Here is a 27333-nt window from a genome sequence, read left to right on the forward strand (position 1 = left end):
GGTTCTCTCTCCAGGACGGAGCCTTCCAGAGGATGCCTGGGCCGGGTGTGGGCTGAGAGCAGCGAGAGGGGCAGGGCGTGTGCGGGCGAAGAGTCGGCCGGCGGGCACTGGGGAGACCAGTGAGCCTCTAGGGCCCCGGGCGGCCCGCCAGCCAGCCCCTGGGGAAGCTGAGGGCAGTCTGGCCAGTCCAGCAGGGCTCCTTCCCCATGGCTGGCCTGTTTCTCCCCAGGTGCAGGAGTGCCTGCAGCAGTTCAAGGTGACAGGGGCGCAGCTGCAGCAGATCCAAGCCAGCCTCCTGGCTTCCATGGAGCAAGCACTGAGGGGACAGGCTAGCCCTGCCCCTGCTGTCCGGATGCTGCCCACATATGTGGGGTCCATCCCGCATGGCACTGGTGAGTAACGCAAAATAAGCTGGTGGCCAGGCCTGGAAGAGGGTACTGATCTGGGGGAGGGGAAAGTTCCTTATCCCTGCTCCCCATCTCTAAGGTCCCTTGACGAGACTTTGCAGGACTTGGGGATTTTTCCAGGAGGCAGAGGGCTCTGGTCTTGCGAGCTGCGTGCATTTCTGTGATCTGCTTGCCCTCTAGAGCAAGGAGACTTCCTGGTGCTGGAGCTGGGGGCCAAAGGGGCCTCACTGCGTGTTTTATGGGTGACTCTAATGGGCATCGAGGGGCCTAGGGTGGAGTCCAGGAGCCAGGAGTTTGTGATCCCCCAAGAGGTGATGCTGGGCGCTGGCCAGCAGGTGAGTGCTCAGTGCCTAGTCTTTTGGGGTCCACGGCCCAGGCTGGGTAGCTGGGGTCAGGTGGGCAAAGCTGAGCCCCCAACCTGTCCCGCAGCTCTTTGACTTTGCTGCCCACTGCCTGTCTGAGTTCCTGGACGCGCACCCTGTGAGCAGGCAGGGTCTGCAGCTTGGGTTCAGCTTCTCCTTCCCTTGCCACCAGACGGGCCTGGACAGGGTGAGGTGGAGCAGTCACGGGGCAGTGGGTGGAGACGGGGTGCAGCCCCACGAAGGTCGTCGGAGGAGTAACTCGACTTCTCTGCCTCCAGAGCACCCTCATTTCCTGGACCAAAGGTTTTAAGTGCAGTGGTGTGGAAGGCCAGGACGTGGTCCAGTTGCTCAGAGACGCCATTCAGAGGCAGGGGGTGAGTGGAGGGGGGTGACGGGAGGGCTGCCCATGCTGGTCCGGGCCTGGCATGCGGGGGCTGTGCCTGTGCTTCTGGGAGCGCCTGCTTTCCTTTCCTTTTCATGTCCTTTATCCAATCTAGCCCTGGGCTACCTGTCACTACCGCTCCCATTTTATAGGTAAAACTCACTGAGGCTAAGACAGATCAAATAAACGTTCAGGACCTGGGGAAACAAACATGAAAAGAGTTTGACCCTGTCCTAAAGGTTTCACAGTCTAGAGGAGAAAACATTCTAATAAAAGATCGTCCCCGCTGAGGTGTGTTTGGACATCCCTGGGAGCACCGGGGAGGAAGCGCCTGCTGCTGGAGCAGCGACCTGAAGAAGTGTGCTCGACGCTTTAGCTGGGGCAGGGCAGGAAGGTCTAGTCGCAGAGAACGGCACATGCGAAAGTCTAGATGCCGGAGAGAGGTGATCCGTCTGGACTAACCCCCGTGGTGCTGTGTGCAGTGGCTGGAAGTCAGGGCGGGGAGGAATGGGCTGGCCGGGACCGGGGGAGGCAAGCAGGGTGCAGGCTTCCAGGAGGATTCGGTGTCGGGCCCTCGCCCTGGTCCTGCGGGGTCCGTGGAGGTGATGGCTGAGGGTGGGAACTACTGTGACCCTGAGGGCCTGAGCTGGGAGAGGGAGGAAAACGCCCTTCAGGGTGGGGGCCCCGACGTATGTGGCACGGATGTGTGGGGCACGCAGACACGTGTGTTTCATGGACTCTGGGCATCTTCATCCAAGCCTGGGCTCCAGTCTGCCTATCCTCCAGGTTCCCTGCCGGCCACTCAGGCTGGCCCTGACCTCTGCCCTCTCCACCGTCCAGGCCCACAGCATTGACGTGGTTGCCGTGGTGAACGACACGGTGGGCACCATGATGGGCTGCGAGCCAGGGCTCAGGCCGTGTGAGGTTGGGCTTGTGGTAGGTAAGTAGGGCCCAGGCCCTTTGCGACGGCAGGCGGGGCGTGGCTGCCTGGTGGGCAGGCCCTGACAGGTCGTCCCTGCCAGACACTGGCACCAACGCGTGTTACATGGAGGAGGCGCGGCACGTGGCAGCGCTGGACAACGACCGTGGCCGCATGTGCGTCAGCGTCGAGTGGGGCTCCTTTGGCGACGATGGGGCCCTGGGGCCGGTGCTGACCACCTTCGACCACGCCCTGGACCATGAGTCCCTGAATCCCGGTGCTCAGAGGTGGCTTGGTGGGGGCCCTGATTTCCTATTCCAGGCCCTGTCACTGCGCAGCTCCCTACCCCTTCTGCTGCCCCTGTCCTCAGGCCCTCGGGCCCCTCCCTCGCATTCTCAGGGTCTTCGGGTTGCTCCCTGGGGGCCCAGTTCAAAGAAGGAAGGGCTCAAGGTTCTAGAACCCAGAGTTTTCAACCCGTAGCCTTCCCTTATTCCTGACTCTGGCCAGCCCAAATAGGGGTTGGGGGCTGGGGATAGCTGAGCAAGGTGTTCCCTCCTTCCTTCGGGGCCTGCTGCCTCTGCAGGAGGCCCCTGAACCTAACCTGGGTCAGAGGGGCAGTGGGGTCTGGGCAGACACCCAGCTGTCCTCCCGGGGGCCATTTGCTTCTGGACCTTTCAGTTTGGGGGCCCCGAAGACAATGATCCCTCTTTGGGAGCTCTTGGTGGTGGGGCCAGGTAGACTGAGGGCTTAGGAAAGGCTTCATCCAGTCGCCCTTCCCACCTGCAGGTTTGAGAAAATGATCGGGGGCCTTTACCTGGGCGAGCTGGTGCGGCTGGTGCTGGTGCACTTGGCCCGGCGTGGGGTCCTCTTTGGCGGCTGCACCTCCCCTGCCCTGCTGAGCCAAGGCAGCGTCCTCCTAGAGCATGTGGCTGAGATGGAGGAGTGAGTGGGGGAGCAGTGGCTGAGACAAGGGGGTTCTTGGCTTGGGGAGAGGGGAGGACACTGTCCCCACGGTAGCTCTGGGGCTTTCATGGGATGGGGAGCTTCTGGACTCCCTGAGCCCCAACTAGCAACCTGTCCCTCTCAGCCCCTCTGCTGGAGTAGCCCGTGTCCACGCTGTCCTGCAGGACCTGGGCCTGAGCCCAGACACCTCGGACGCTGAGCTTGTGCAGCACGTGTGTGCGGCCGTGTGCACACGGGCTGCCCAGCTCTGTGCTGCTGCCCTGGCCTCTGTCCTCTGCCGCCTGCAGCGCAGCCGGGAGCATCAAGCACTTCAGGTTGCTGTGGCCACCGGAGGCCGAGTGTTTGAGCAGCATCCCAGGTATTGTGGGAAGACGATCCTGTGTGAGCAGGTAGCATGAACGTGTGTGTGTGTGTGTGACACACACCCAGAGGCACTCTGGGATCTTGTGTGCCGGCCAGTGGATATGTATGTCACTTGAGCCAGCCTGAGCTATGGGAGGCCAGAAGATGTCCAAGGAGATGCTTCTCTCTGAGTGCACGAGGGTGGGGGTCACTGGGCGCACGGGGCGCATGGCCGGTGCACAGAATGGATTTAGAATGGTGCTGACGAAGTGGTGGCCCCCAGGGCTCCAGCAGGCCCTGGGGGTCAGGGCCAAACCGGGGTGTCTGGTGTGTGTTGTGCAGGTTCTGCAGCACTCTGCGCGAGACGGTGATGCTCCTGGCCCCAGAATGTGATGTCTCCTTCATCCCGTCTGTGGACGGGGGTGGCCGGGGTGTGGCAATGGTGACTGCAGTGGCTGCCCGCCTGGCCAGCCACAGGCACCTGCTGGAGGAGACCCTGGCACCGTTCCGGCTGAACCACGAGCAGCTGGCAGCGGTGCAGGCACAGATGCGGGCGGCCATGGCCAAGGGGCTCCGTGGGGAGGCCTCCTCTCTCCGCATGCTGCCCACTTACGTCCGGGCCACGCCCAATGGCAGTGGTAAGGACCTGTTCTGCGTGTGGGACTGGGGCCTGGGCTCCTCAGCGTCATAGTGTGTGCTGGAGCTAGAGCCACAAGCCCTGTCCTGGCACTGAGGATCTCTGCTCCACAGAGCGAGGGGACTTCCTGGCCCTGGACCTTGGGGGCACCAACTTCCGGGTCCTCCTGGTGCGTGTGGCCGCAGGAGGTGTGCAGATCACCAGCCAGGTGTACTCCATCCCCGAGTGTGTGGCCCAGGGCTCTGGGCAGCAGGTACCCACAGCCTGAGCCCTGATGACCGAGGTGGTGAAGGGCCGGGGCTGGGCGCACCCCTGACTGTCCCTGCCCCGCAGCTCTTTGACCACATCGTCGGCTGCATTGTGGACTTCCAGCAGAAGCAGGGCCTGAGCGGGCAGAGCTTCCCCCTGGGTTTCACCTTCTCCTTCCCATGCAGGCAGCTTGGCCTGGACCAGGTGAGGGCGCGGGGCCTAGAGAAGTGATCCCCAAGGGCCTCCCACCCACGTATCCTTCATGGAGCGGGCAGGAGCCTAGGGAAAGGGCTGGGTGGCGGCGGGGTGGGGGCAGCATTGCCGGGCTGGGCCTGCACCCAGCCTCAGTTTCCCTATAAATGATGTGCCCAGGCTTAGGGTCTGGGGCATTTGGGAGCAGTGCAAACCTAGATTGGGGCTGACCAGAGGACACACGGTCTATTGCAGTCAGAGCACTGGTGTACTGGCCTGGGGTCCTGCGGGCAGCAGCATTTGTTCCTGTCTAGAACGGGCTTGAGGTTGCACAGGGGCTTTTGCCCTCTCTCCGTTTCCTCTCCTGGCTTGTTTCCTTCTCACTGCCTGATTGGGGTGGCCGAGTGCCGAGCTCAGGTCCAGACACAGAATCCCTACGTGGCACGCCCCTCGGTGTGTCCTTAAGCAAGTGCAGTAGACTTCTCGATGCACACACCTGAAGCTCGTGTTGGAAACAGCACTCTGGGGCCGCTGGTCCAAACTCCCAGGAATCTCCTTCTCAACATCCCTGACTTCTGCTTAAAAGCCTCTTGTGCTGAGAAGCTCGCTGCCTCTGAAGGCGTCCTCTGCATTCTAGACACCTGTGATCATTGAAAAGCTTCGCCTCATCTACTCCAGCCGCTACTTTGTGTGGTTTCCAGCCTCTGCTCCAGCGCTGACCTCCCTCTCACTCGGGGCTCTCTCCTCTGCTTTCTTTCACACGATGGCCCTTTGCATTGTGCCACGGGCCGTGGTCTCTGCTGCTCGGCTCCAGGCTAAGCACACTCGTTCCTGTTGACTATTCCTTGTGAAGTGTGGGAAGCAGGTGTGACCGTGCCAATCTAGACGTACAAGAAACATGGGTCTTATTAATTTTGTGTAACTGAACTTGATTTCTGTGTTGAGCCCACATTCTTTCCAGGGGCAAAAACTTAATGTGAGGACACCCTTCGCCAGGTAGGGGCCCCTCTTGGCTCCGTGGCATCATTTGCTGTACGGAACGTGCAGACACGTGGGAGCTCGGGGAGATGCCCCGGCCCCCGCGGTTCTCCAGGAACCACCCCCTGCCATCCCCTCTCGAGTCTTGACGCCTCCCCGGCGTCACCTGGGGAAGGAGGGCAGAGGCCGCCTCTGTTCTCAGATCACTCAGATTCTTCCACCGCCACTGCCAACCGCCCCACTCCCAGGGGTGAGCCCAGGGTGGAGGGCACAGAGCACCTTCCTCAGGAAGCCACCAGACAGCTGGATCTGACTCCCCGCCGGCCCCCTCCCCGGACCCGGGAGTGCCTGTCCTGTCTGGGAGCAGGGAAGCTTGCTCATTGTCTGGTCCCTCCGAGTGGCTCTTCCCCTCCTTTCCCCTCTCACATTCTTTCGTTTCTGTTTTTGAGACAATGAGCCTACAACAATGGGGAAAGGCATAGCGGGAACTACTACTGGGGGAAAACACTGGTTACTATTCTAGAATCTTTTGCCCCGAGGACTCCAGGGCTGCCCTCCACGCTCTACTCTGGGCAGAGCGATCGTTTTCTCCTAACAGCCACAGGACAGCCCCTGCTTCCTGCCCTCGCTCGGAGGACGCACACTAAGAAAACAGCCACCCTCAGGCACAGTCAAGCCCCTTGTCGCTGAGCGCGCAATCTAGGTCCGTTTCCTCCCAGCGACGGCGGTCTGTCGGGCCCCTCCCATCCTGCCCAGGTGTCCGCGTTCTGGCTTCTCCGCTCGCCCCTCACCTGTGCCTGGAACACACATGTGACTCTCCCGTTGATACAGCTCTGTCCCTTCCTCTCCAGCAACTCTTGTGAGTTCTTTCTGAAGGGGAAAGGGCGGGATCTGCTGTCCTTGGGCTGCTGGGCCTTCTCTGTCCTCCCCCTTCCTACCCACAACACTTACTGTGCCAGCTCTGTCCACTCCTGACCCGATGACACAGGACCATTCCTTCTGGGCAAGCACCTTGCAGTGGCCAGAGCCTCAGACCATGGGGCATTCTGGAACTAATGGCAGAAGACATAGGTTAGATGGTTATTAACAGGCTTCTGTGCACCGAGAGCCTACTGGGGAGTGAGGGGGGGCAGAGGGCAAAGCCTTCAGCTCTGTGGCAAGCGGGCTGCCTGTGGAGCATGGAAATCATACGTTCTGAGGGTGCAGGCTTTGGGGAGGCAGAGTGAGACTTGAGGGGGGCCTCTGGCGTCCTGTTCCTTGGTCCCACCCCAGGGCATCCTCCTGAACTGGACCAAGGGTTTCAATGCATCAGACTGCGAGGGCCAAGATGTTGTGTGTCTGCTGCGGGCAGCCATCAGGCGAAGACAGGTAGGTGCCTGCCCCAGGGGTGCTTTGGGGCTGCGCAGGCCTTGAGGGGAGCAAAGGGTCTCCTGCTGCCTTGCAGGGGGGCCCTCTGCAGTAGAGACCTCTGGGTCCAGGGCTGGTTGCTGTGACAACTGTGTTGCCCAGCAACTAGCAGCATCCTTTTGTGTGCAGGCAGTGGAGCTGAATGTGGTTGCCATTGTCAATGACACGGTGGGAACCATGATGTCCTGCGGCTATGACGACCCCCGTTGTGAGATAGGCCTCATTGTCGGTGAGGAGGGCCCTGCCCTTTCGTGCCCCTACTGCTTGACAATTCACTGCCTCCTGTTGATTCCTCAGGTCGGATGGCTCCTTGGCCTTGGCGAGGTGGGATCATTCCTGTCTGTCCCAGTGGGCTCTGGAACATTCTCTTGGGCTGGTAGTCTGGAGCTTAGGTGTTTAGTTCAGCTCAGCTACTGACTCATGGTCATTTAAGCTCTCTGAGCCTCAGTTTGCCCATCTAGCAAATGAGCCTGAGCTTTGGAGTCACACAGATTTGGGTGGAAATTCTAGCTTTGCACTTTCACCTATATGACCTTGGGCAAGTCACCAGAGCCTCAGTTTCCTCATCTCAAAGGTGGAGCTAATGACAATCCCTGTCTCAGGGTCGTGAGGATGGATGGAGGGGGCAGAGTGTGGCACGTGCAGTGTTTGGAACTGGTGGGAGCTGGGAACCAATGGGCTATGAGGGGCCTTCAGATAGGCCAAGATTCTAAGTCTTTATTAAGCACCCACCCTGTGGCCAGAAGGGGCCGGGAAAAGGGACAGGAAGACACTTAAAGGCAGAGGAGATCGCTGCCTTCTCAGAACTGACCACAGAGCGAGGGCGAGGCCCAGAACAGCAGGGGCAGTCAGAGAGCTGACTTCACTGCGCCCGGTCGCAGCAGGGCCAAGATCAGAGCGGAGCCGTCCCGGGATGAGTGGAGTTGAAAAGAAAGCCCTGAAAGGAAGGATGTGGCTCCGTCGGGCAGAGGGAGCCTGCAGCTCCTTGGGCATTGGTATCTTTTAGCACCAGGCTGTGGCAGCCTCTCCGACACAGGGAGCTCTTGATCACACGGTGCTTGGCATGGTTAGGACTCGGGAGAGGTTGCCATGTGAATGAACAACCGGACGGAGGAATCCCAGGTGGGGCCGGCAAGGAGCCCGCTCGCCTAGAGCTGAAACTGTGTTGGGGAGAGGAGGGAGGTGTCTTTACCCAGGCTGTGCCCTCTGCCTGGAAAGCCTTTTCCGTTCTGTGCTTCTTGGCTTCAAAACCCAACTCAAATGTCTCTTCCTCACTCTAGCTCTTCCTGACCCTGCAGGCAGGAAGACTCACCTGTGTTCTGGGGCTCCCTCGATGCCCTCCTTTGTGCTCCTGGGCACAGAGGCATTGGCAGAGTTGGCTGTTCATTGGCCATCTTCTGGCCAGGCTGTGGGCTCCTTGTGTCTGATTTCTCTCTCTGTTCCCACAGAGACGTGGTGTTGGCAGGAAAGTAGGGGAGGCCTCCAGGGCTTGGTGCCGGCAGGGTCCGCACAAGGGATGTCAGGAGGGAAAGAGGGCCAGGACCAGGGTCAGGTTGTGAGCTAGGGAGATGGAGAGGTGGGGAATGAGCCCAGCTTTTACCATCTTGGTGTGGGGCCTTGTCTGCATCAAAACGGCACCTCCTCCATCTGGCCTGTCTGCAGGAACCGGCACCAACGCCTGCTACATGGAGGAGCTCCGGAATGTGGCAGGTGTGGCCGGAGACTCGGGCCACATGTGCATCAACATGGAGTGGGGTGCCTTTGGGGATGACGGCTCACTGGACATGCTCAGCACCTGCTTCGACGCAAGGGTGGACCGGGCGTCCATCAATCCCGGCAAGCAGAGGTGTGGGCTGGGCCCAGGCGGTGGTGGCTGGCAGTGGCTGGCGCTGGTGACGGCAGCCGGTAGGGTCTCCTGCCCTGTGCACACACACGCGTTCATGCAGGTTTGAGAAGATGATCAGCGGCATGTACCTGGGGGAGATTGTCCGTCACATCCTCTTACATCTAACCAGCCTCGGCGTTCTCTTCCGGGGCCAGCAGATCCAGTCCCTTCAGACCAGGGACATCTTTAAGACCAAATTCCTCTCTGAGATTGAAAGGTGCCTGAGGCCTACATTGCCTTCCCACCTTCAGAGTCTATCTGTCCACCGCGCGGGGAGTTGCTGGGTGGCGGTGTGGGGGGCTCTCCTCTGGGGGACGATGTGGGAGAAGTCGTGAGAGTGGGGGAGCTGATGCGGGACCCTGCCTCTCTGCACTCTATTCCTTCCTGGCCCCAGTGACAGCCTGGCCCTGCGGCAGGTCCGAGCTATCCTGGAGGATCTAGGCCTGCCCCTGACCTCGGATGATGCCCTGGTGGTCCTAGAGGTGTGCCAGGCTGTGTCCCAGCGGGCCGCCCAGCTCTGTGGCGCAGGCGTGGCTGCTGTGGCAGAGAAGATGCGGGAGAACCGGGGCCTGGAAGAGCTGAGGGTGTCCGTGGGGGTGGACGGGACCCTCTATAAGCTGCATCCCCAGTGAGTCCGGGTGCACGAGCTGGGGAGGGAGGGGAGGCCAGATGGGGTCCGGCTGGCCTTGGCTCACCCCGGCCCTCCCCACGCAGCTTCTCCAGCCTGGTGGCCGCCACAGTACGGAAGCTGGCCCCTCGCTGTGTGGTCACCTTCCTGCAGTCAGAGGATGGGTCCGGCAAAGGTGCAGCCCTGGTCACGGCCGTTGCCTGCCGCCTTGCCCAGAAGACCCGCGTCTGAGGAAGTCTCCACGGAGACTCCAGGCCTCGGAGTTCTCAGCCCCAGCCTCGCTGGAGCAGGGCATGGGCCCAGCCATCCCGTCACCCAGGACTCCCAGCATGGCCCACGCGTGAGCACTCTGTGGCCATCTGGCCTTGCCCCCTGGCTTTCCCCGAAAAAAGTAGCACTCAGGTTAGCAATATATATATAATTTATTTACATTCACGTCCGATAAAATCCCTACGCGCCCCGACGGCCGGGCAAGGCTGTGTACATAAGGCCAAGTGTAAGTGCGTGAATGCACTTAAGACAGAGTCAGGACACGAGCTTCACACGACAGGCCCCGCACGGGGGCACCAGCCAGCCCCAGGGACAGGCATGCCACGGCACACACACTCGCCACTGTACAGCCCGGGACTCCCGTTGCATATTCACACGCCCCGCCGCGCAGGGCACCTCGAGGCTGGGGGAGGGGGAGGGGCAGGAAGGCGCCGTCGGGCGTCCCTGGGTGGGTGGGAGGGGGCAGCATGTGAGCGGCAGATGTGCACCGACACCGGGCGTGAGGCGTGGGCAGCCTCCAGATGTGCAGCATGAGATGCGCGTGGTGGTGGGGGGTGTCCTCATGACCGGACGGGGGATGGGTGTGAGATGAGCACACGAGGCACGCGTGGGCACGTGCTCGTGTGGTGGTCACGGGCCCGAATCCAGGGGCCGCCCCCTGTCCGGCTGTGGCCCTTGGCCCTGTAGGCTTGGAGCCGGCCCCTCAGACGTGCCCCTACCCAGCAGGCACAGAAATGTTTGCATAGGGCCCAGCCCAGGCAGGAGCTCTGGGGCCACGTCTCGAAACCAGTGTGCGCGTGCGTGCCCGTGCATACGCGGGCCCCGGGGAGGGGCAGGAGGAGAGGTAGCATCACACACACATACACACACACGGATGGGCTGGGCCTGGCCCAGGCTCCGGCACTGTCCACCCTGGGCCCTGGAGCAGAGTGTGAGCAGGTGGCAGTGCCAGCCTGGCCAGGCAGGCCATGGAGGGGTGGGAGTTCGGGCAGGGTCTGAAGGACCAGCGTTAAGGGACAACTTCGGCTGGAGGGGGCCTGTCCAAGCAGCTCTCCCCGGTTTGGAGGAAGGGCCCCGGTCTGGCTTCTGCCTGTCCCTGGCGGGTGCCAAAGCTGGTGAGAGTGTAGGCGTTCGGCCTGGCCGGCCTCAGCACTCGGCCTCTGACACTGTGAAGAGGCCAGCATCTGGCTGGCCCAGTCCGGCCACAGCCGCCGCCAGCTGGCTGAGGTTGCCGTTGGGGAAGTGCCGAGCCTCCCACAGGTTGAGGATCATAGCCGTGGGGCTGGGCTTGGAGGCAAAGAAGCTGAGATGGCTGAGGAGGGGAGGGGAGTCTGTTAGCAGGCTGGCCTCACCCCAGCTGCCGCCTCCTGCCCCCAAGCCACCCCAGGGCAGAGTCTCCCCCAAGCCGGACACACTGACAGCCTCGGCTGCTAGTGGACGAGGCACAGGCCCCAGAGGGCCTCCTGTCCACCCTACCCCCCACCAGCCCAGGACTGTAGGTGGCTTTCGCACCACTTTGCCCATCTCCCACCCACCTGTCCAGGTGGAGTTTCTGGGCCAGAGTCCGCCAGTCGGCAGCCCGGCTACAGGGTGGGTCCAGGCTGGAAATGATCTTCTGCCGAATGAGGAAGGGGATCTTGAAGGCACTGGGGCCCACCAGGGCTGGGACCCCCCCTTCACTCTCCAGAGCCAGCAGCTCAGCAAACCTCGTGTCCTGGGGTGCGAGGGGTGGAGGTGAGAGTTAGAACTTTCCCTGGGCCCGGACGCACTGCCACTTCCCGCTAGGGGAGCTCCCAGACCACCCCAGGGCATGGGGGAGGCATGGGCACTGGCACTTCCTGGGCATCCCCCACGTGCCAAGGCCCTGCTCACTGGGGCCCAGCGGTGTAGCAACCTGCCCACAGTGACACAGCCAGTGAGAGAGGAGCCCTCTGGCCTCGGTCCTCTCTCTCCCACCCCCAAGTCACTCTGCTCAGCCTCTGCCAAGCGCTCAGAACTCCCACTCTGCTCTCACGGCCTTCATCCTCCCTGCGCAGTTCCCGCTGCCAGAAATGCCCTTCCCCTCACTGCTGCCTGCCGAACATGCTCATCCTTGGGGCCCAGGACAAAGTCCCTCCTCAGGGAAGCCCTCCAGGGTCCCCCCAGCCAGCTTGGTGTCCCCTCCTGCTGCTCCCACATACTCTTCCCTTCCCCACGTCCTCCCTGGGAGACTGGGGGGAAGCTGCCAAAGGGTTTCTGAGAGCAGGTGGGCTTGGGGACGGGTGGGGACATTTCTGAGGGTTGGTGGAGGGAGCACATGGCGGCAGTGCTGTAGCCCCTGCCACCCACCTTGGTGATGTTGAAGTTGATGTTGAAGCTCTGCCCATCACCTTCCACCTGCCACACCCACATCTTGCAGGCCAGGTCGCTGGTGCCGGCGCTGGCGCGCTCCAGGGCGAAGGTGCAATGCAGGTACTGCTGCGTCCCGCTCCAGATGTGGTAGAAGGGGATCTCCTGGGGGTGGAGAGGAGGCATCAGCTGTGCCCAGCTCCTGCCCCTGCAACACTGGCCGTGGGCCTGGCCCTCACCTGGTAGCTGGCGAGGAGCTTGCTCTTCCACAGGGAGCTGGGCATGTCGTGGATGGACAGGCGCAGGTTGTGGTAGCTGTCCTTGAAGTGCAGGACTCTCGGCTCCTGGATCAGCTGTCCCCCCAGCTGCTTCTCCAGCTGTACCACCTCCTGCAGTGCGCCAGGGGGTCAGCTGGGACCCTCTCCACCGCCCCCGGCAGGAGGGCCTCCACCAAGGCCAGGCTGTCGGCCCAGAGGGCCAGGCGCAGCCTCCCGTGTCGGGCGTGAGGGGCGGGCGGTACCTTGAGTGCATCGCGCGTGTCATGCAGGCAGTAGACGCGGATGTTGTACTCGAGGGAGGTGCAGGCCAGGGGGGCGAACAGAAGCAGCCTGAGGCGCTTGGCTGCGGCCACACTGAGGGCCTCTCCCACCAGGGCGAAGCGGCCCAGCTGCTCGGTGAGGACGTAGCAGGCGCCGGCCTCCAGCTGGCAGTAGTAGAGGTGGGAGGGCGCCTCCTCGCCCAGGTGCAGCACGTCCTGCGGGCGGGCCCAGGGGGTTGGCTTTGCCCAGCCTCGGAGCCCTCGGGCCACCGCAGCTCTGAGAAGTGGCCAGAGACTGGGCAGGGGTCGGTGTGGCTCGGCCCACAGTCCCCTCTGAAGCTGGGGCTTGAGGGCTCTCCCTGCTCACCTCCCAGCTGCCTTCGCAGGACTGCTTTTTGAGGCGCAGGCTCCAGCTGTCGGGGCCGGGCTCCCCGCAGTGGTCCATGGCGAGGATGACAGGCCGCGTGAGCAGGACTCCGGGGGGCCCGCAGCTAACGATGGGACTCAGCAGGGTCTGACAGCCAGCTAGGGGCAACCTCAAGTGGGGAAATGTGGGTGGGGAGGGAAAGGCATCAGTGGCGTCCTGGGAACCAAGGCTGGGCCGGGCAGAGGGCAGGGAGGGGGCTGCACGGCCAGGTGGAGTTTAGGCGCAACTCTCCCCCGCCAGCCCAGACCAGGCGCAAGCGTGGGGGGACAGAGGGAGGGCACCCGGTGAGTGAGGACAGGAAGCAGGCCCCTCCCAGCCCCAGCAGCAGGGCCCGCACGCACACCTCACGTCCTCTGGCTTGTGCAGCGTGAGGTAGATCTCGTAGATCTTCCCTCGGGGTATGGCGTCCGGGGGGATTAGGAGGCTGATTCCTGTAACAGAGCAGGAGGGCAGGGGCTTGCTTGCCTGCTGCAAAGGCACCGACGCGCCACCAGCCAGCCCCTTCACAAGCCTCCCTGTGAGGACTGACTGGTGCCAGCCTGGCCTGGGGACAGAGGTGACGTAAGGACAGCCATGCTGCCCAGCCACCCTCACAAGCATGACACTGAGTCAGGGTGACCCCAAGAGCAGCTGAGGAAACCCAGGTGGGAAAGGCATGCCTAGTCAGACCAGACAGAAAACTCTGGAACAGAAGGTGTCAGGATGCAGTACCTACCTCCCCTGTCATCTGATAGACACTGGGTGGGACCAGGGCATTTCCTGCTTAAAACCTTCCCTGCCTCCAGGCTAAAGTCCACCTCCCTGGCCTGACTCTCAGGGTCCTTGGTCTCTCTCTGCCCAGCCTGCGCAACATACTCAGCGGCTCTGGAACCACGGCCTGAGCTCCACTGCTGTCCTGTCCTGCTCAAGCTCCTCCCCTCTCCATTAGCCCTGGCCACCTCTGGGAACTGGCCACTCCTTACCACTGTCACTGTGCCTGCAGGTGGTGCTGGGTCTTGAATAACCATGTGGCTTTGCAGCCCTCCTTGGCCAGGAAGCCACTGCACAGATGCCCTCCTGACTGGCTCATTTGCTTCTGCCCCAGAGTCTTGCAGGAGCAGGATGTGTCTGCTGAGAGCGGAGTGGGTGGGGTGGGGATGGGGAGGTGGTAGGGTAGGCCATGGCAAGGACAGGGGCTGGGGAGTCACACTAGGGGTGGTGAGCAGTGGCCTTGCCCCCAGACAGGGAGCCCTTACATCAGACGACCTCTCAGCCCAGGACAGGGGGAATGGACAAATGCCATGACTTCATCCCCCCAAGCCCTAGAGCAAATGTGTGTTCTCCAGAGTGGGCAACTGAGGGGGCTGGGCTGGAGCATCACTACCTCACAGGAAACTCAAGCCCAGGAGAGGGAAGCTGCCAATCGCATATTTACAGCTGCTGCTCCCTTCACCAGCCCGCACTGCCCCTTGGTATGGGCTGCCAGTGTTGGTGACAATCCCAGACATCCTCACGTGAATGCTTTCCACGAGGGCGGTACATGCACTCCCGTGCTCATTCCATGGATAATGCCGGCCCTCAGGAGGGCGGGAGGAAAGGACCAACCCGCTCTCATGAAGCTCCAGGCGCAGAGTGGGGAAGGACAAGTAAATCGCAGTAAAGGGTGAGGGAGAAGAGGTAGCCCACCCACCCTGCCCAGGCCGTGAAGGGCTGAGGGCCACTGGACACCACTGTTTGCCTGCCTCTTTGTAATAGCTGACAGACGCTGTCATCCTAATAGCCCCGCGAGGGGCCATCACCATCCCATGTACAAGGGACATGAGGTGTAGAGAGCAAGAGCTGTCGGGCTGAGACCCAGAGAAGTTGCCCCTGAGCCCGTGGGAGGCGCAGGGGCCTGTGTGTGTGGCAGCGCGGTGCCTCTGGGGGCCGAGGGCCCATGGTGGCTGCTGGGTACAGAAGTGCGTGTGGAAGGGAAGAGGCCACAGCGCCTGGCCAGCGGGGATTGGGACCTCTGCCTTGTCATGTGGGCTTTACAGGGGGCAGCAGAGACGCCCAGATTGGAGGAGGAGAGGGACAGGATCAATTCTGGCATCGCTCAGTGGCGGTGGCGAGCAGGGGCCAGGTAGAGGGTGTGGACTGTGGCTGGAGCGGCAGCAGGGAGGGCGGGGGCAGGAGCTGTGGAGGAGGGAGGACAAGCGAGACTTGCAGGGGGCGCGTGAGTAAGAGCAGGCGGTCAAGGTGCCATTTCTGGCTGGAGCATGGTGGCGGTGCTGTCCTGAGCTGGGATGCCAGTAGGGGCGGCCACGGGGGAGGGTGGGAGACGGTGCGTTGCAGGCACCAGGAGTCTGAGGTGCTGTGAGATGCCCAGATGGAGCTGCCCGGCAGGTGCTGGGTGCACAGCTCTGTCTCCGGGCGAGCTGCGGGGTGGGGACAGAGGAGTGTTCTCTGCACAGGCTCGGCGGTGAAAGCCGTGGAGTGGGCGAAGCTGCTCCAGGAGGAGGGCGCCAGGAGCTCTGAGCAACAGCCACACGAGAGCTACCCAGGCACAGGGGGGTGGCGGGGCGGGCGGGCCTGGCCAGCAGCGCCAGAGGCCACAGCGTTTCTCGCGAGACATCCTCAGACGGGGTCTGCGGATTCTCTCTCGCGGCATCTTGGGGACCCCGTCAGAGGGTTTCTGTGCAGTGGTGGGTGGGAGCCAGGACGCAGTGGGGACTCCGAGGCCCTCTGCTCAGGCCTGCATTGTCCTCTGTGTGTCCTCTGTGGCCTCCCAGCTCGTCTGCAGGTAGGGGCCAGTCTTCCCTACCTCTGGGCCCAGGCCCGGCACGGAGCCGGCACACGCAGGCTGTGCTTGTAAATGAAGGGACAGCACTCATGTGGCCACAGGCAGCAGCAGGGAGGACACTGTGGCCAGGGCCCCCGTGCAGCCACCACTGGACTCTCTCCAGAACTCTATCCCCTTTCCTTGCTGGTCAGGCTCAGCCGCTCAGGGAGGCTGGGGGCACAGGAGGAACATCTGGGCTGTCGCGTCCTCCTCCAGGAGGGAAATGGAGGCTTATCTTGCCCCTCAGGGCTCCCTGGGGCACGTGGGGGTCCTTCCCACCTGTATTAGGGATCATCAGCCGGCCCCCGAGGAAGTTGAAGGTCCCATAGGCCATGTTGCTGGTGCCTCGGGGCAGGGAGCGGAAGTAGTTCTGGGTGGAGAGGCGGGAGACGAAGTCCTCAGCCTCTGAGGTGGGAGAGCTGTGGTGCAGTGTGTGGCGGCCACCACCCAGCGGGCTAAGCAGGTGCCCGTTGGTGAGCTGGAACTTGGGGCTGGGCCCGTCCTGCCGGGGACACAGACTGCCCTGGTAGGTGGTGGTGGTGGTGCTGAGGTCTGGCTGGATGGTGAGCAGATGAGGGTTGTCTGCAGGATGAAGAAGGACTCAGGGAGCCGCCCTTGGCGTGGGCGCTCGTGCAGGAGTCCAGGGGCAGGGCCGCCTCACCTGCTTTGCTGGGCTTGATGCTGACGGGCTGGAAGCCTGAGGTGAGAATGGACGAGTCGGCCACGTCCGAGTCCAGCCCCTCCTTCTTCCGGCAATACACAAGGACAAGGACGAGCAGCAGCAGGACAAGGCACACTGCCACGGCGATGAGGCCCACATAGAGGGCCACGTCCTCAGGGCCAGACACAGCTGCGGGAGACAGCGTGGCCTTGGGAGGGGCAGGGGCGTAGGAGGCTGGGGAGGAGAGGTCGGTGGTCTGCACCCCAGGAGAATGAGTCTCCACTCCCGGGGCATCGGCACCAGCTGGGCAGGGGCGCTTGCGGCGGGGAGTGTGCAGTGAGCACGTGTGCACGCCAGTCCTGCATTCGCACCACTTTGCTGTGCGGCTCTGAGCAAATCACAACCCTCACAGGCTCGAGGTTCAGGCTGAGGCTGCTGCCAGGAGAACGGAGGAAGAGCTACTTCCCCAGCCTGCCTGCTACACGGAACCTGCTACCTGCTCTTCTGGGGACCAGGGCAACTGGCGGTGGGCTAAGCTCCTGGGATGTGCTTCCAGGTCAGTCCCTAGGCCAGGAGTGTCAATTCCAGGGCCCTTCTCCTTGTCTGCCTCCCCCAGGCGTGGGGCAGGGCCAGGGAGGGGGCGATTGACTGCCTGGAGGAAGCTCTATTGATTTTAGAAGGGTTTTGCATAATGGAAGAAATGTCCATCAGAAAGGAATTGACACAGATAATTAGGTTTTTAATTGAAAGAATGGGGGAGGGTATGTTCTAGAGAAAGAAAACCCAGCAGAGATCTTTAATTGTTAGTTATGGCCTTGTAATTAACAGGACTCACAAGCGGGTGTCCCCACAGGACCTGTGTGTGCAGTTGGGAATGGGGCAACCGTGAAGCGGTGGGGAGGTGTTTGGGTGGTGCGTGTCTTGGGAGGCGTGGGAGGCGGTGGGCGCATGCGCAGGCCTGTTAGGGATGAGGAGGATCCCTGAGGGCCCTGAGCCTGGAAAAGGTGCAGCAAAAAGGCAGGGGAATGACTCCTTTGGCCACCACCTCTGCAGGGCTGGGCAGGACCAGTCCTGGCAAACAGAAGAGGGCCCCGGGGTGCAGAGGACTCACTGTGCACACAGAGGTCGCTGGTACAGTTGCGGGTGTCCAGGTCAGAGCCCTGGCACTCCTCGCCCCCGTTGCGGGGTGCCGGGTCGGAGCACTCGCGGCTCCGCCAGTGGGTGCAGTCGAGCCCACAGGCTGACCACTTGCTCCACGGGCTCCAGCTGCCATCCACTAGACAGAGACAGACACGGGCAGAGAGGAGGCGGTGCGGTCAGCCAGGAGAGCCCACCCAGGCGGTCTGCCAGCGTGGCCCTGCTAGGCATCCAGACCAGGCAGGGCGAGCTGGCCTGGACCTGGCTGCAACACCAGGGCCAGGCCCACCGACGCACGCCCACCGGTGTCCAGCTGGCCTTGATGACACATGCTAATGACAGGGAGGCGCGGATGACGCCTGGGGCTGCTTGGCTGTCTCCACACCAGGGAGGCTGTCCTGGCCCTGGGGCGGCGGGGCTCTCTGGCACAGGTGACTCTGCAGCCCCAGGCTGAGCCCTAGTCCCTGTCCTCAGACTGTGCCACAGACCCTGTGACTTAGACTCTATCTTGAGCCCTGACTCTGACCACACACTGCACCCCAATTCCCGCCTCAGATCGAGCCTGGCCCCGTGTGGCAGGCAGTGGGATGGAGCCATGGGGGGACAGGCTGGTGGGCGCAATGGAGCCAGGACACGGAGATGGCGTGGTGAGAAACGATGCGGGTGGCGGCGGCCGCTGGTACCTGGGCACAGGGTGGCGCAGGCTGTTTTCTGGACATTCTGCCCCTCACAGAAGGCGCCCCCGTTGAGAGGCGCCGGGTTGGTGCAGCTTCGGCTCCGTTTCTGCCAGCCGCGCCCACAGCTGGCGCTGCAGACGGACCACTCGGTCCACGTCGACCACCCACCGTTCACTGGCCGGACAGAGAAGGACCGGGGTCAGGGAGCGGGGGCGTCCTCAGCCACGCTGGCCCAGGGGACAGGGCGTGAGGGCAGGGGGGCTGTGTGACACGGCGGCGGCGGCCGAGCTGGGAGAGGAGCCCTGGGGGAGGCTGTGCTCCTCCTGCTGGCCCCTGGGGCCCGGCAGCTCCCGCCCCACAGCTGTGGGCGCTCAGGGCAGCCAGGCCAGCCCCAGCCTCTCACAGGGCGACTCCCACACCCCTCCGCCTGCTGCTAGGGGTGCCCGGGACTGCCTGGCCTCTACTTCCCACCCGGAGACTCAGGAGCAGGAGGTGGCCTGTCACTCGTCCTAGACTCCCCTCCTGTTCCCTCATCTTCTGCACAGTGCCCCCTGGCCACAGAGGACCACCAACCTGTCCCACCCTTTGCCCAGGTATGCTCCTGGGCTCCCCAACAGCCATGGCGAGCCCTGTGTTTGTCCTTCCCAGTCGGGCTGTGGTCTGCTCCATCTGGCCCTGGCTCCGCTGCCTGTCTGCACCCCCCAGCCACACACTGCCTCTCCCCATGACTGGGGAGCCTCTCCACCCCGCCAGCGCCCGGGGCCCACCGTAGACGATGACAGCAGCAGAGGCGCTGCGGCGACGCGCCACGATGTTCTTGGCCACGCAGGTGTAGTTGGCCGTGTCGGCCAGGCGGGCCTGTCGCACCACCAGGCTGTGCTCCCGCGTGATGTACACGTTGGGGTCCAGGGTCGGGTCCACCAGGTCCTCGTTCCGGAGCCACTCCACCTGGGGAGGGAGCGTGCCGCTGTACTGCCAGCCCATGCTGGCCCTGCCCAGAGTGGGGAGTGGGCCCTGAAGGGGGACCTAGGGGCTGGGCAGGCAGGACTGGAGATCCGGGAGCCCTGCCCACCTATGGAATGTGCCCTGAAGCCCCTCTCACCTCAGCCGGAGGGATGCCCTCTGGTGGGCGGCAGGGTAGCACGATGCCCTGCTCCAGGGACACTTCCTTGGCTAGTGGCTCCTGCTCGAAGTTCTTGCGCAAATCTGGAAGAGGAACAAGAATGTCCGCCCGCCTGAGTGCCTCACACCAGCTCATCTTGGCCTACTCTGACCCTCAGTCCTGCAGGGTCATGACCCATGGCACTAGAGGAAGTGACAAGTGCCCAGGGGCACAGGGGATGGCTGGGCTGTGTCCACAGGTACTTCCTCCACCCATCAAAGCAGGGCTATGAAGTTTCTGACCAGACACCCTCCTCCAGGAAGCCTGCTGCCCCTCTCCCGGCGATGCCCTCAGCTGCCCCACCCCCGGGTCCCGGGCCTGGACTCACAGGCGATGCGGATATAGGCCTTCTGACTCTTGGTAGTGCCTGAGGAGCTCCACGCCACACACTGGCACCAGTATTCCTCCAGCCCAAACACCTTCTCCACCTGCTGCCTTGAGACATTGATTCGGACCTCCATGGCCGGCAGCCCTGGGGGCGGGAGGGGCGGGTAGCCAGGGCCCCAGGGCCCCTCTGAGCCTCCCTGATGTGTGGGGTCCCTGCACCACCCTCGGCCACTCTCTCTGCTTGGCAGGAGAGTGCACTTTGGGGGCAATCCTCAGCCTGGAGAGAACTCTGGGGTAGCCAAAGGGGGGGTGCAATTTCTATCTCCTGAAGGTCAGGAGTGGGGTTTTGTAGAACTTCCGTTAATTACACTTCGTTGCTAGAGACCTGATCCCCCAGGGTCACTTGCAGAAATGTCCCTAAAGGGGCTGCTGATAGAGCTTTGGGCCATAGGGTCGGGCTCCAGAGATTCCAGGGAGCAGAGGTGGAGGGACAGACTGAGCTCCAGGGCCTTTGTGGGTAAAAGAGGGTGAGGCAGGCTCTGGCCCACCTCTCTGGCGGGTTAGCAGGTAGATCCTGACGTGATAATATAATAACAGTCATTAACAATATAATTACAGTGATTATGCAGTACGATAATAGACCCCAGGGACTTAATAAGGGTTTCCCACATGCCAGGCTGTTATCTTACTCAGTCCCCTCCCCTGGGCAGTATTGTTCCCACCTGTGAAGGAGGAAAGAGGTGCCCAGGGCTATCTGAATCCAGTGTGCCTGGGGTTCTGTGCTCACCCGTCAGGGAGGAACTTTGGAAGAGGGAGAGGGGATGACCAGCAAAGGGGACGCAGCCAGTGATTGGGGGTCCTGGACTCGGTCTGCCCAAATCGGGTGGGCTGGGGGACTGTGCAGGCCGGATTCCACCCCCCTCCCCTTCTGCCAGTCCCAGCCCCAGACACTGGGTGTGCCCGAGGCCCAGGCCCTTCTGACAGCCAGAAGCGGGAGGCCAGCCCTCCTCCCACCCCAGGAGTGAGAAAAGACTGTTTCCAATTTCTCCTCCTCCTGACCCCAATTTCCCTCGGGTCATTGGCTTATCAGAAAGAGGGAGAGAGGCGGCTGCCAACCTGTTTCCATTGTTAACAGCGAAATTCAATTAGGGGCTGCATTGCGGGAGGACCAGCGAGCCCAGCTGAGCTGGCAGGCTGGGTGGCTGTTTTCCCTCTTCATTTCTCTAACATGTCTTTCCCTGACCCCTTCCCAGAGCCACACAAGTCTCTGGCTTCTCACACTGGGTCTCCACGTTTTCCCATTACTTGCTTCTGCCCCTGGCCAGTTCACACGGGAGACGTGGGGAATCACCTCGGGCCGAGATCGCTATAGCACTGCTGGCCCCTGTTCTCTAAGGCACCCGCTGCGCATGTCTCTGGGGTAGGCAGGGCCCAGGCACCAGCCACCTGTCAAGCACATCGAGTTTTAGGGCATCTGTCAAGGAGTCACAGGTGGGACGGGGCCCTTCACCCTCTTCCTCCTCTCTGTCCCTGGAGTTAGGGATAGGAGACCCCTGGAACATTCTGCACTGGGTACGTTTTCTCCCCCGGTGGATGGGTCTATTGATAGCTCCTCCGAGCCCATGGTTTGCCTCCCTCAGGAACCTCACATGCCACCGGGGCGGCTCAGCCTGGGGAGAACATACTAAATTCAAGCGCTCCCTTCTCTCTCCCTTTGTCCTCCCTCCCCTCTGTCCTGCCACCTCCTCTTCTCCCTCCCGCTGCCATGAATGAGGGCCAAGTTTGTCCTCGATGTCCCAGCTCCACACAGCGCCTTGGCAAAGGATGCCCTTGAGCCCCGAGCTCCGGGAGGACCACGGGCTGAGGTGGGGGACGGTCTTCGATGTACGGGGCTGTGCCCTCCTCCCCTGCACGTCACTAAGCAGCCTGGCTCCTGGGAGCAGTGTCAGGATACAGCTGTGTCTCTGCCCACCCTGTAATGGGAGCAGGTGCCACCCTTGGGGAGGGACGTGGAGGAAAGAGGAGGGACCCAGGCAGGCTGGCCGGGGGTGTATGTACTCCTGTGAACGTGGGCTGTCTCTGGGAGGTGGAGGGTTGGCTGGGGGCTCCGAGGCCAAGCTGGGACTTTGGTTCTCACCTTCTCAGCAATCTGCTTCTAATAACCAATCAGTTTGTTTAACACAAAGTAAATTATACCCCCAGACTGGACTCCAATGCTTGGTTTTGCAAATTTCAGGCTTTTATAGCAATCAGCAGGTTTAGGTTCTAGCATTTTTAGGCTCTGGCCCCCTTCCCCGTGCCTTCTGGACGAGGACTGAAGGCAGGTGAGTGGGAGATGGGCATTCTCTCCTGGGGCGTCCGCCAGTACCCCCACCCCCACACAAATGGGTGGGGCAGCAGATCTGGGTGGACCTCCCACCCCTGTCATCCCTGCCTGGCCACAGAATGTGTCTGGCCCGGGGTCTTTGGTCTGTGTACGCTCATGGCACCACCACTGTGGTGTCTGCTCGTAGGTAAGTAAGGGAAGTCTTCCTCCTTGCCTCAAAGCACTCAGTGGCTTTGGGCTGAGAAATTGATGAGATCAATGAAAATTTGGATGTTCCGGCCACAGGAGGCCTAAGGATGGACACTCAGGGCAGGAGAGCATCTCGTGGTTACAGGTGTGATGTGCCCCAAGCTCTGCCTCTCTGCCTGGCTGGAACAGAACAAGCCCATGGGAGCCTGTCAGCGAGGTTTGGGGGCTCTCAGTGTGTATGTGCTGGCCTGGAGCCTTCTAGAAGGTCTCAGGACAGGTCCTCAAGGCTACAGGAAAACAGCTCTCTGACTGCGGCTTCCCCTTCACTTGTCCTTTCCCTGGGGGACCTGCCACAGCAGTTCGAGAACTTATGCTGCCAAGTGGCGCTGGGCCCCAGGCATGGGGTGGGGAGAAAAGAAAGTCCTCGTGCTGGGCTCCAGCAACCTTCAAGGGTGCGTTCCTTGTCCCCATTTCACAGATGAAGAAACTGAGCCCAGGGAGGGGAGGGGACTTGCCTGAGGCTCTGTAGCAGACCCTCCCACCAGGACAACGCGGGCCCTAAAGCTGCCCTTCTGGGCTTCCCTGCAAGGTCAGGTGAGAGAGCAAAGGCCTCCGGGGCCCCTCTGCTGGGCTGTGCTGACGCTGCAGGGGACACCAGCCCCTGATGATCTGGCAGGAAGGATGGGGTATGACTTTGTTGACCCAGAAGACCTGGTTGAGCCCTTTTGGGGCCATGGACAAGTCAGAGCCAAGGCCTCGACCTCATCTGTAAAATGACAGGCAAGTTCTGGGGACTAAATCACAAGCTGCCTAAATTCAGGGCTCTTCAGCGTGAATCCAGATTATGGCTGGAGCTTCCGAATTGTTCTCCCTGGCCAGGGCCTTGCCCTGCTCCAGCCTGCCTCTGCCCAGCACGAGCTTCCCACAGTGCAAGTCTGGCTGCAGCCTTCTCTGGCATCACAGCCTCGGTGGCCCTTGCAGCAGCCTCCCGGCCACTGCTGCCCAGCCCCAGGCCCACTCGCCTGCCTCAAACCTGGCCACCCCGTGCTGCTCTGTGCATCGGTGCCGTCCCTTCCACCAACCTGGGAAATGCTCTTTCCAGGTGGTTTTAAGACCTGAGCGTGGCTGTCACTCCTCCCCTGGGAATCCTTCCTGGGCCACCCCAGCGCCTCCTACCTGGCAGCACAGGCTGCCCCTCTGGCCCGAGGTCCCCTGCCTGCCTTTGGCATTGGTGTGCGTCCTGGGTGCTGCTGGCCTGTCCCTAGCTGCATCATGACTCCAGCCTCACGGTGGCGGCCTGTGTGTCCCGCAGGGGCTGTACCCCACAGGGGGTTTGTGCTGTGTGTCTAGGCTGGCTGAGGCCTTGGTGGGAAGGCGCTCAGGACTAAGTCCGGGGGCTCACTGTGTGCGGGGTGCTCCCCGCAGCGCCACGGAGGGGAGGCAATGAGCAGGAGAGGAGAGGCTGCCATCGGCTCCTGCCTCTCTCTCCGCCACCTGCTCTTGGGAAGTGGTAGGACCCAAGCAAGGGCTCTCTGCCCACGTCCCCATCGCCCACCTGCCGCCTGAGTGTCACTCACAGCTCTGGCCATGTCACTCTGCAGCTTGAAATCCCATAAGACAGTGACATCACTTCAGTCCTGCGCACAGCCCACACTCTCACGCCGACCCCTGGCCAGCATGCTGGCCTTCTGCCTCCAGTCCTTTGCTTGTGGCTGTCCCCTGCCTGGGGTGCCTCCCCTCTTTTCTCCCTGACCAACATTTCCGCATCACCTCCCCCGGGGAGCCTCCATCTTGCTGTCCTCTTGCTGAGAGCTCCCCAGGCTGTTGCCTCTCTGTGGGCGCTGTGTCCTCAGCCCGGGAGTGGGTGCTCCGGGAGCGTGTGAGTGCATGCGTGGATGGATGGATGCGCAGAGAAAGCAGCCACTGCATGTGAGGTCTGTGGGCTCTGTGGCAATCTGGGACCCACTACCTGCCCACCCCTTTGCTGGCACCTCTTGCCAGGCTGCCTCCAGGCCTGCCCACCCCATGCTCAGATGCAGCTGTGGGGACCTGCCCCTCTTGCCACCTCTTGCTGTGAGACCCGGGGGCATTTTTTGGAATGGGGGGGGCTTCCCTTTTCTTCCTCCACCAGACTGGTGAGGGGTGGGCTTCCTGAGGACGGCTTCCGTGTATACACACGGGGTCCCAGGTGTGGGAATCCGGCCTTGCCTGGTGACACGGGGTGGTGGGCACAGAACTGGGTCCATCTTGCTCATAAATGTGCCCCCCAGGGTGACCGCAGGCCCCTCTGGGCCGGCTGAGACTCACTTCCCCCCGGCTGCCCCTGCCCCGTGCCCAGCCCCGCCTCACCGCTGCTCCCGTCCGTGCTGCGCTCGATCACGTGGTCCACCTGGCGCACCCACTCCCCGTTGCACTTGAAGAAGATCTGCGTGGCCGGCGTGGCCTTGCACACCAGCAGCACCGGCTTGTTCTTGACGATGTACACGTCCCCGGGCTCCACCAGGAAGTGGGGAAGCAGGTCGGGGGTGGCGCCAGGCACCGGGTTGGCCACGGTGGCACTCTGCTGGGCACCTGCAGCAGGGCAGAGGGGAGCTGAGCAGGCCTCCCTGCTGGGGCTTGGGGCCACTGGGAGGGGAGTGAGTCCAGGCGCTTCCCCGTCCCAGCTGGGCAACCTAGCGCTGAGCCCCAGTGTCCTCCTCTGTAACAGGGGAGGAAGCAGCCCACGCACTTCTGAAGACTGCGGCAAGAGGACAGGGACTGGGGTGGAAGTCCCAGCTCTGAGGAAGCCTTCCTCCGGCGGCAGCCGTGCAAGCTCTGCATCACCCTGCGAGAAGTTCGGGGCTCCGGCCACGCGAGGTAGGAAGGGCTCTGGCCACGGATACTTCCCGTGGGCCCCATCCCGGCCCCACGCGGTAAGTGCCCAGGGATCCGGGCCGGGTGGGTGCAGGCAGGGTGGAGCCAGGAGAGTCTGAGGGGCCTGGGCTCCTCCCACTCCTTCAAGGAGACCCGAATATGGGTTTCCTTCTCATTTTAACTGAAAACTACAACCATCCCACAAGTCGTTAGTTGCTAATTACACCGATAATTGGCTCTGAGGCATTGGTGGAGATAAAACGCCCAGAGCAGTCTGACCCTGGGCCCAACTGGCAGGACCCTGAGAGGGTGGGGTGGGTGGGAGTGGGGGCACCCTCAGCTCCCACCCCTCCCAGCTGCCCACCAAACAGGCCCCCACGCGGCCCGGCCTCCCGCCAGCTGCATCCTCCCCTCACCGACCACACGTGGAAGGAATGGGGCCTCTGGGCACAAAGACAGAAAAACCTGAGTCTCCAGCCCGATTCTGCTTCTCCTTAGAGGTGACCTTGGGGAGTTACAGCCTTGTCCCCTGTGAAATGGAGGTCACATCCGCCCCGCCAGGGGCTTCAGACTGGAGGCCTGGCACCCAGCCCTCGGGTGGGAGCCCATCCCCGCCCCAAGGCTGTGATGTCAGTGGGGGCGTGTCCCCACCGGGTCCTTCAGGGCAGGGACGGTGGTGAGCTGGGGACGCCTGTGGGAGGCCGAGGGCCTGGTGTGACTTCAGGCAAGTCCACCTGCCCTGAGCCTGTTTGCTCACCTGCAAAAGGGGGAGACGGCGCCCAGCTCTTAGGGTTGTCATGAGCATGGAAAAGCCTGCGGCACCTGGCACAGCACTCAGCGACCTGGCTGCGGTCCCTCCCGCGGTTCTGCACTCGCCACGGCGAAGGGCCACAGCTCTCTCGGCCCAGTAGCCCCCACAGAACCTCTTCGGGGGTGAGGGCAGTAAGGAAACTGAGGCACAGAGCTGGCAGGTGCCTTGCCTTCGGGATGGCAGCAGGGAGGCTGGCGAGGCTGAGGGGGGCAGCAGCTGTGCCGTGTAGGGGCAGGGCATTTCCGACACAGCAGGGCAGTGTTTGCCAGCAGCGGGGCGGCCTCCTCCAGGCACCTGCCTCTCCTCTACCTGCCGCTCCCCGGCCTCCCTGCCCCTTCTCCTGCCACCATGATCCAACTCCGGCCTCTCCCCAGTGTGTCCTTCTCCCTCTTGTGACCTTCCTTGGGCAGCTGCCCCCTGCATGTTCCTGCAGCTGTGTAACAAATGCCTAGCCTCCATTCATGAGTGGCACCACCCTTGCAGTTGAGAAAATGAAGGTCACCCAGACCCACTCCACCCTGAACCACCTCCACGGGGCCTGCCAGTGCCCTCCGAGGGTCTGTCGCAGGCTCAGGAAGGGTGGATGCAGGCAGAGGGAGGAGCCTTCTGGACACCTCACGGGTGGGAACCTGCAGCCCCAGGGCCCCTAGCTCCCAAGGTGGACTCGGCAAGTGTCCAGCGGGGCAGCCTCACCACCCCTTTGCTCATCACTCACTCACAGCCACCTGCCTGCCCCGACCCAGGCCGGACTCAGGGAGAGCAGCACTGCGTCCGGCTCTCTGTGGTGTCTGGCCGGGGCAGGCCTCCCAAGGTCTGGAGGACGAATGTGGTCTTGGGAGGCTGGGAAGGGCGGGCTCTGGAGTTTGGGTGTGGGGTGGGCGCTGGTAGGCCCAGTGGCCTCTCTAGACACACACTGGGCACGCCATAGTACCTGGGTGGACTGGGAGTGGGAATGCCAGCCAAGCTTGACCCCGGAGCAGGGCCCTGTAAGGGGAGGGGGGGCAGGCGTCACTGAGAGCCCCCAGTGGCAGCTTCCGGGCCTGCCTGTGCCATGTCCCTTAATGCGCAGAGGCTCAACGCCATGGCTCGAGCCCGCCCCTTGCTCGGGAGCTGGGTGGGTGGGCCCGGCTGGTGCATGGGGGCCGGGAGCAGGTGCGCGGCCCCAGACTCCCTATTGGTCAGCAGCCAGGCACTCCTCGCGTCAGCCGCCCGCTGAACCCGGCACAATCCCTCATGTCTGCATTTAACTGCTAATGGAAAATAAATGCACTGTGACCAATAAGGGACATAGCTCACTTCTCCAGGGCCTCCGTCATGCAGTATGGTATGGCCTCCCCTACCCCCGGGGAGGCATTTTTCGGGTGGACCCAGGGGGCACCCTGTAGGCTGCGGCTATGCCCTCTAGCAAGGACACTCTAAGGCCATGGGTGGGGGTAAATTCAGGCCCTGCTAGATGTCCTCTAAGGGCTACCAGAA

At 62.5% G+C, this 27333-nt stretch overlaps 2 protein-coding genes across 4 annotated transcripts in view; one reads left to right on the forward strand and one right to left on the reverse strand.

Moving 5' to 3' along the window:
• Positions 1 to 9739, forward strand: part of HK3 (hexokinase 3 (white cell)) — a 17228-nt gene extending 7489 nt beyond the window's left edge. Inside the window, exons 3-19 of one of the 3 annotated variants that reach the window (XM_012660749.1) lie at positions 230 to 392; positions 588 to 742; positions 837 to 956; positions 1048 to 1143; positions 1992 to 2091; positions 2174 to 2357; positions 2857 to 3012; positions 3158 to 3391; positions 3718 to 4013; positions 4126 to 4265; positions 4346 to 4465; positions 6704 to 6799; positions 6968 to 7067; positions 8501 to 8684; positions 8785 to 8940; positions 9118 to 9351; positions 9438 to 9739. In XM_012660749.1, the coding sequence (XP_012516203.1) occupies positions 230 to 392; positions 588 to 742; positions 837 to 956; positions 1048 to 1143; positions 1992 to 2091; positions 2174 to 2357; positions 2857 to 3012; positions 3158 to 3391; positions 3718 to 4013; positions 4126 to 4265; positions 4346 to 4465; positions 6704 to 6799; positions 6968 to 7067; positions 8501 to 8684; positions 8785 to 8940; positions 9118 to 9351; positions 9438 to 9582 (2679 nt within the window). In that variant the 3' untranslated portion in view covers positions 9583 to 9739. The remainder of the gene's footprint in view (positions 1 to 229; positions 393 to 587; positions 743 to 836; positions 957 to 1047; positions 1144 to 1991; positions 2092 to 2173; positions 2358 to 2856; positions 3013 to 3157; positions 3392 to 3717; positions 4014 to 4125; positions 4266 to 4345; positions 4466 to 6703; positions 6800 to 6967; positions 7068 to 8500; positions 8685 to 8784; positions 8941 to 9117; positions 9352 to 9437) is intronic. The other 2 variants (XM_012660750.1, XM_012660751.1) reach the window with 2 other exon arrangements.
• A 354-nt stretch (positions 9740 to 10093) lies between these two features.
• On the reverse strand, positions 10094 to 27173 carry UNC5A (unc-5 homolog A (C. elegans)). Its single transcript, XM_012660700.1, has 17 exons — positions 27154 to 27173; positions 26789 to 26841; positions 24543 to 24764; positions 19680 to 19823; positions 19292 to 19395; positions 18957 to 19137; positions 18196 to 18363; positions 17487 to 17651; positions 16376 to 16564; positions 15994 to 16296; positions 13258 to 13345; positions 12855 to 13023; positions 12470 to 12703; positions 12189 to 12338; positions 11950 to 12114; positions 11157 to 11335; positions 10094 to 10933 (listed from the first exon to the last, which is right to left on the reverse strand). Exons 1-17 carry the CDS (start codon positions 27171 to 27173, stop codon positions 10768 to 10770), a joined length of 2700 nt encoding a protein of 899 aa, XP_012516154.1. The 3' UTR covers positions 10094 to 10767.
• Positions 27174 to 27333: the final 160 nt, after the last annotated feature.

Source organism: Propithecus coquereli, unplaced genomic scaffold (genome assembly GCF_000956105.1).
Source record: "Propithecus coquereli isolate 6110/MARCELLA unplaced genomic scaffold, Pcoq_1.0 Scaffold676, whole genome shotgun sequence".
Classification (NCBI taxonomy): domain Eukaryota; kingdom Metazoa; phylum Chordata; class Mammalia; order Primates; family Indriidae; genus Propithecus; species Propithecus coquereli.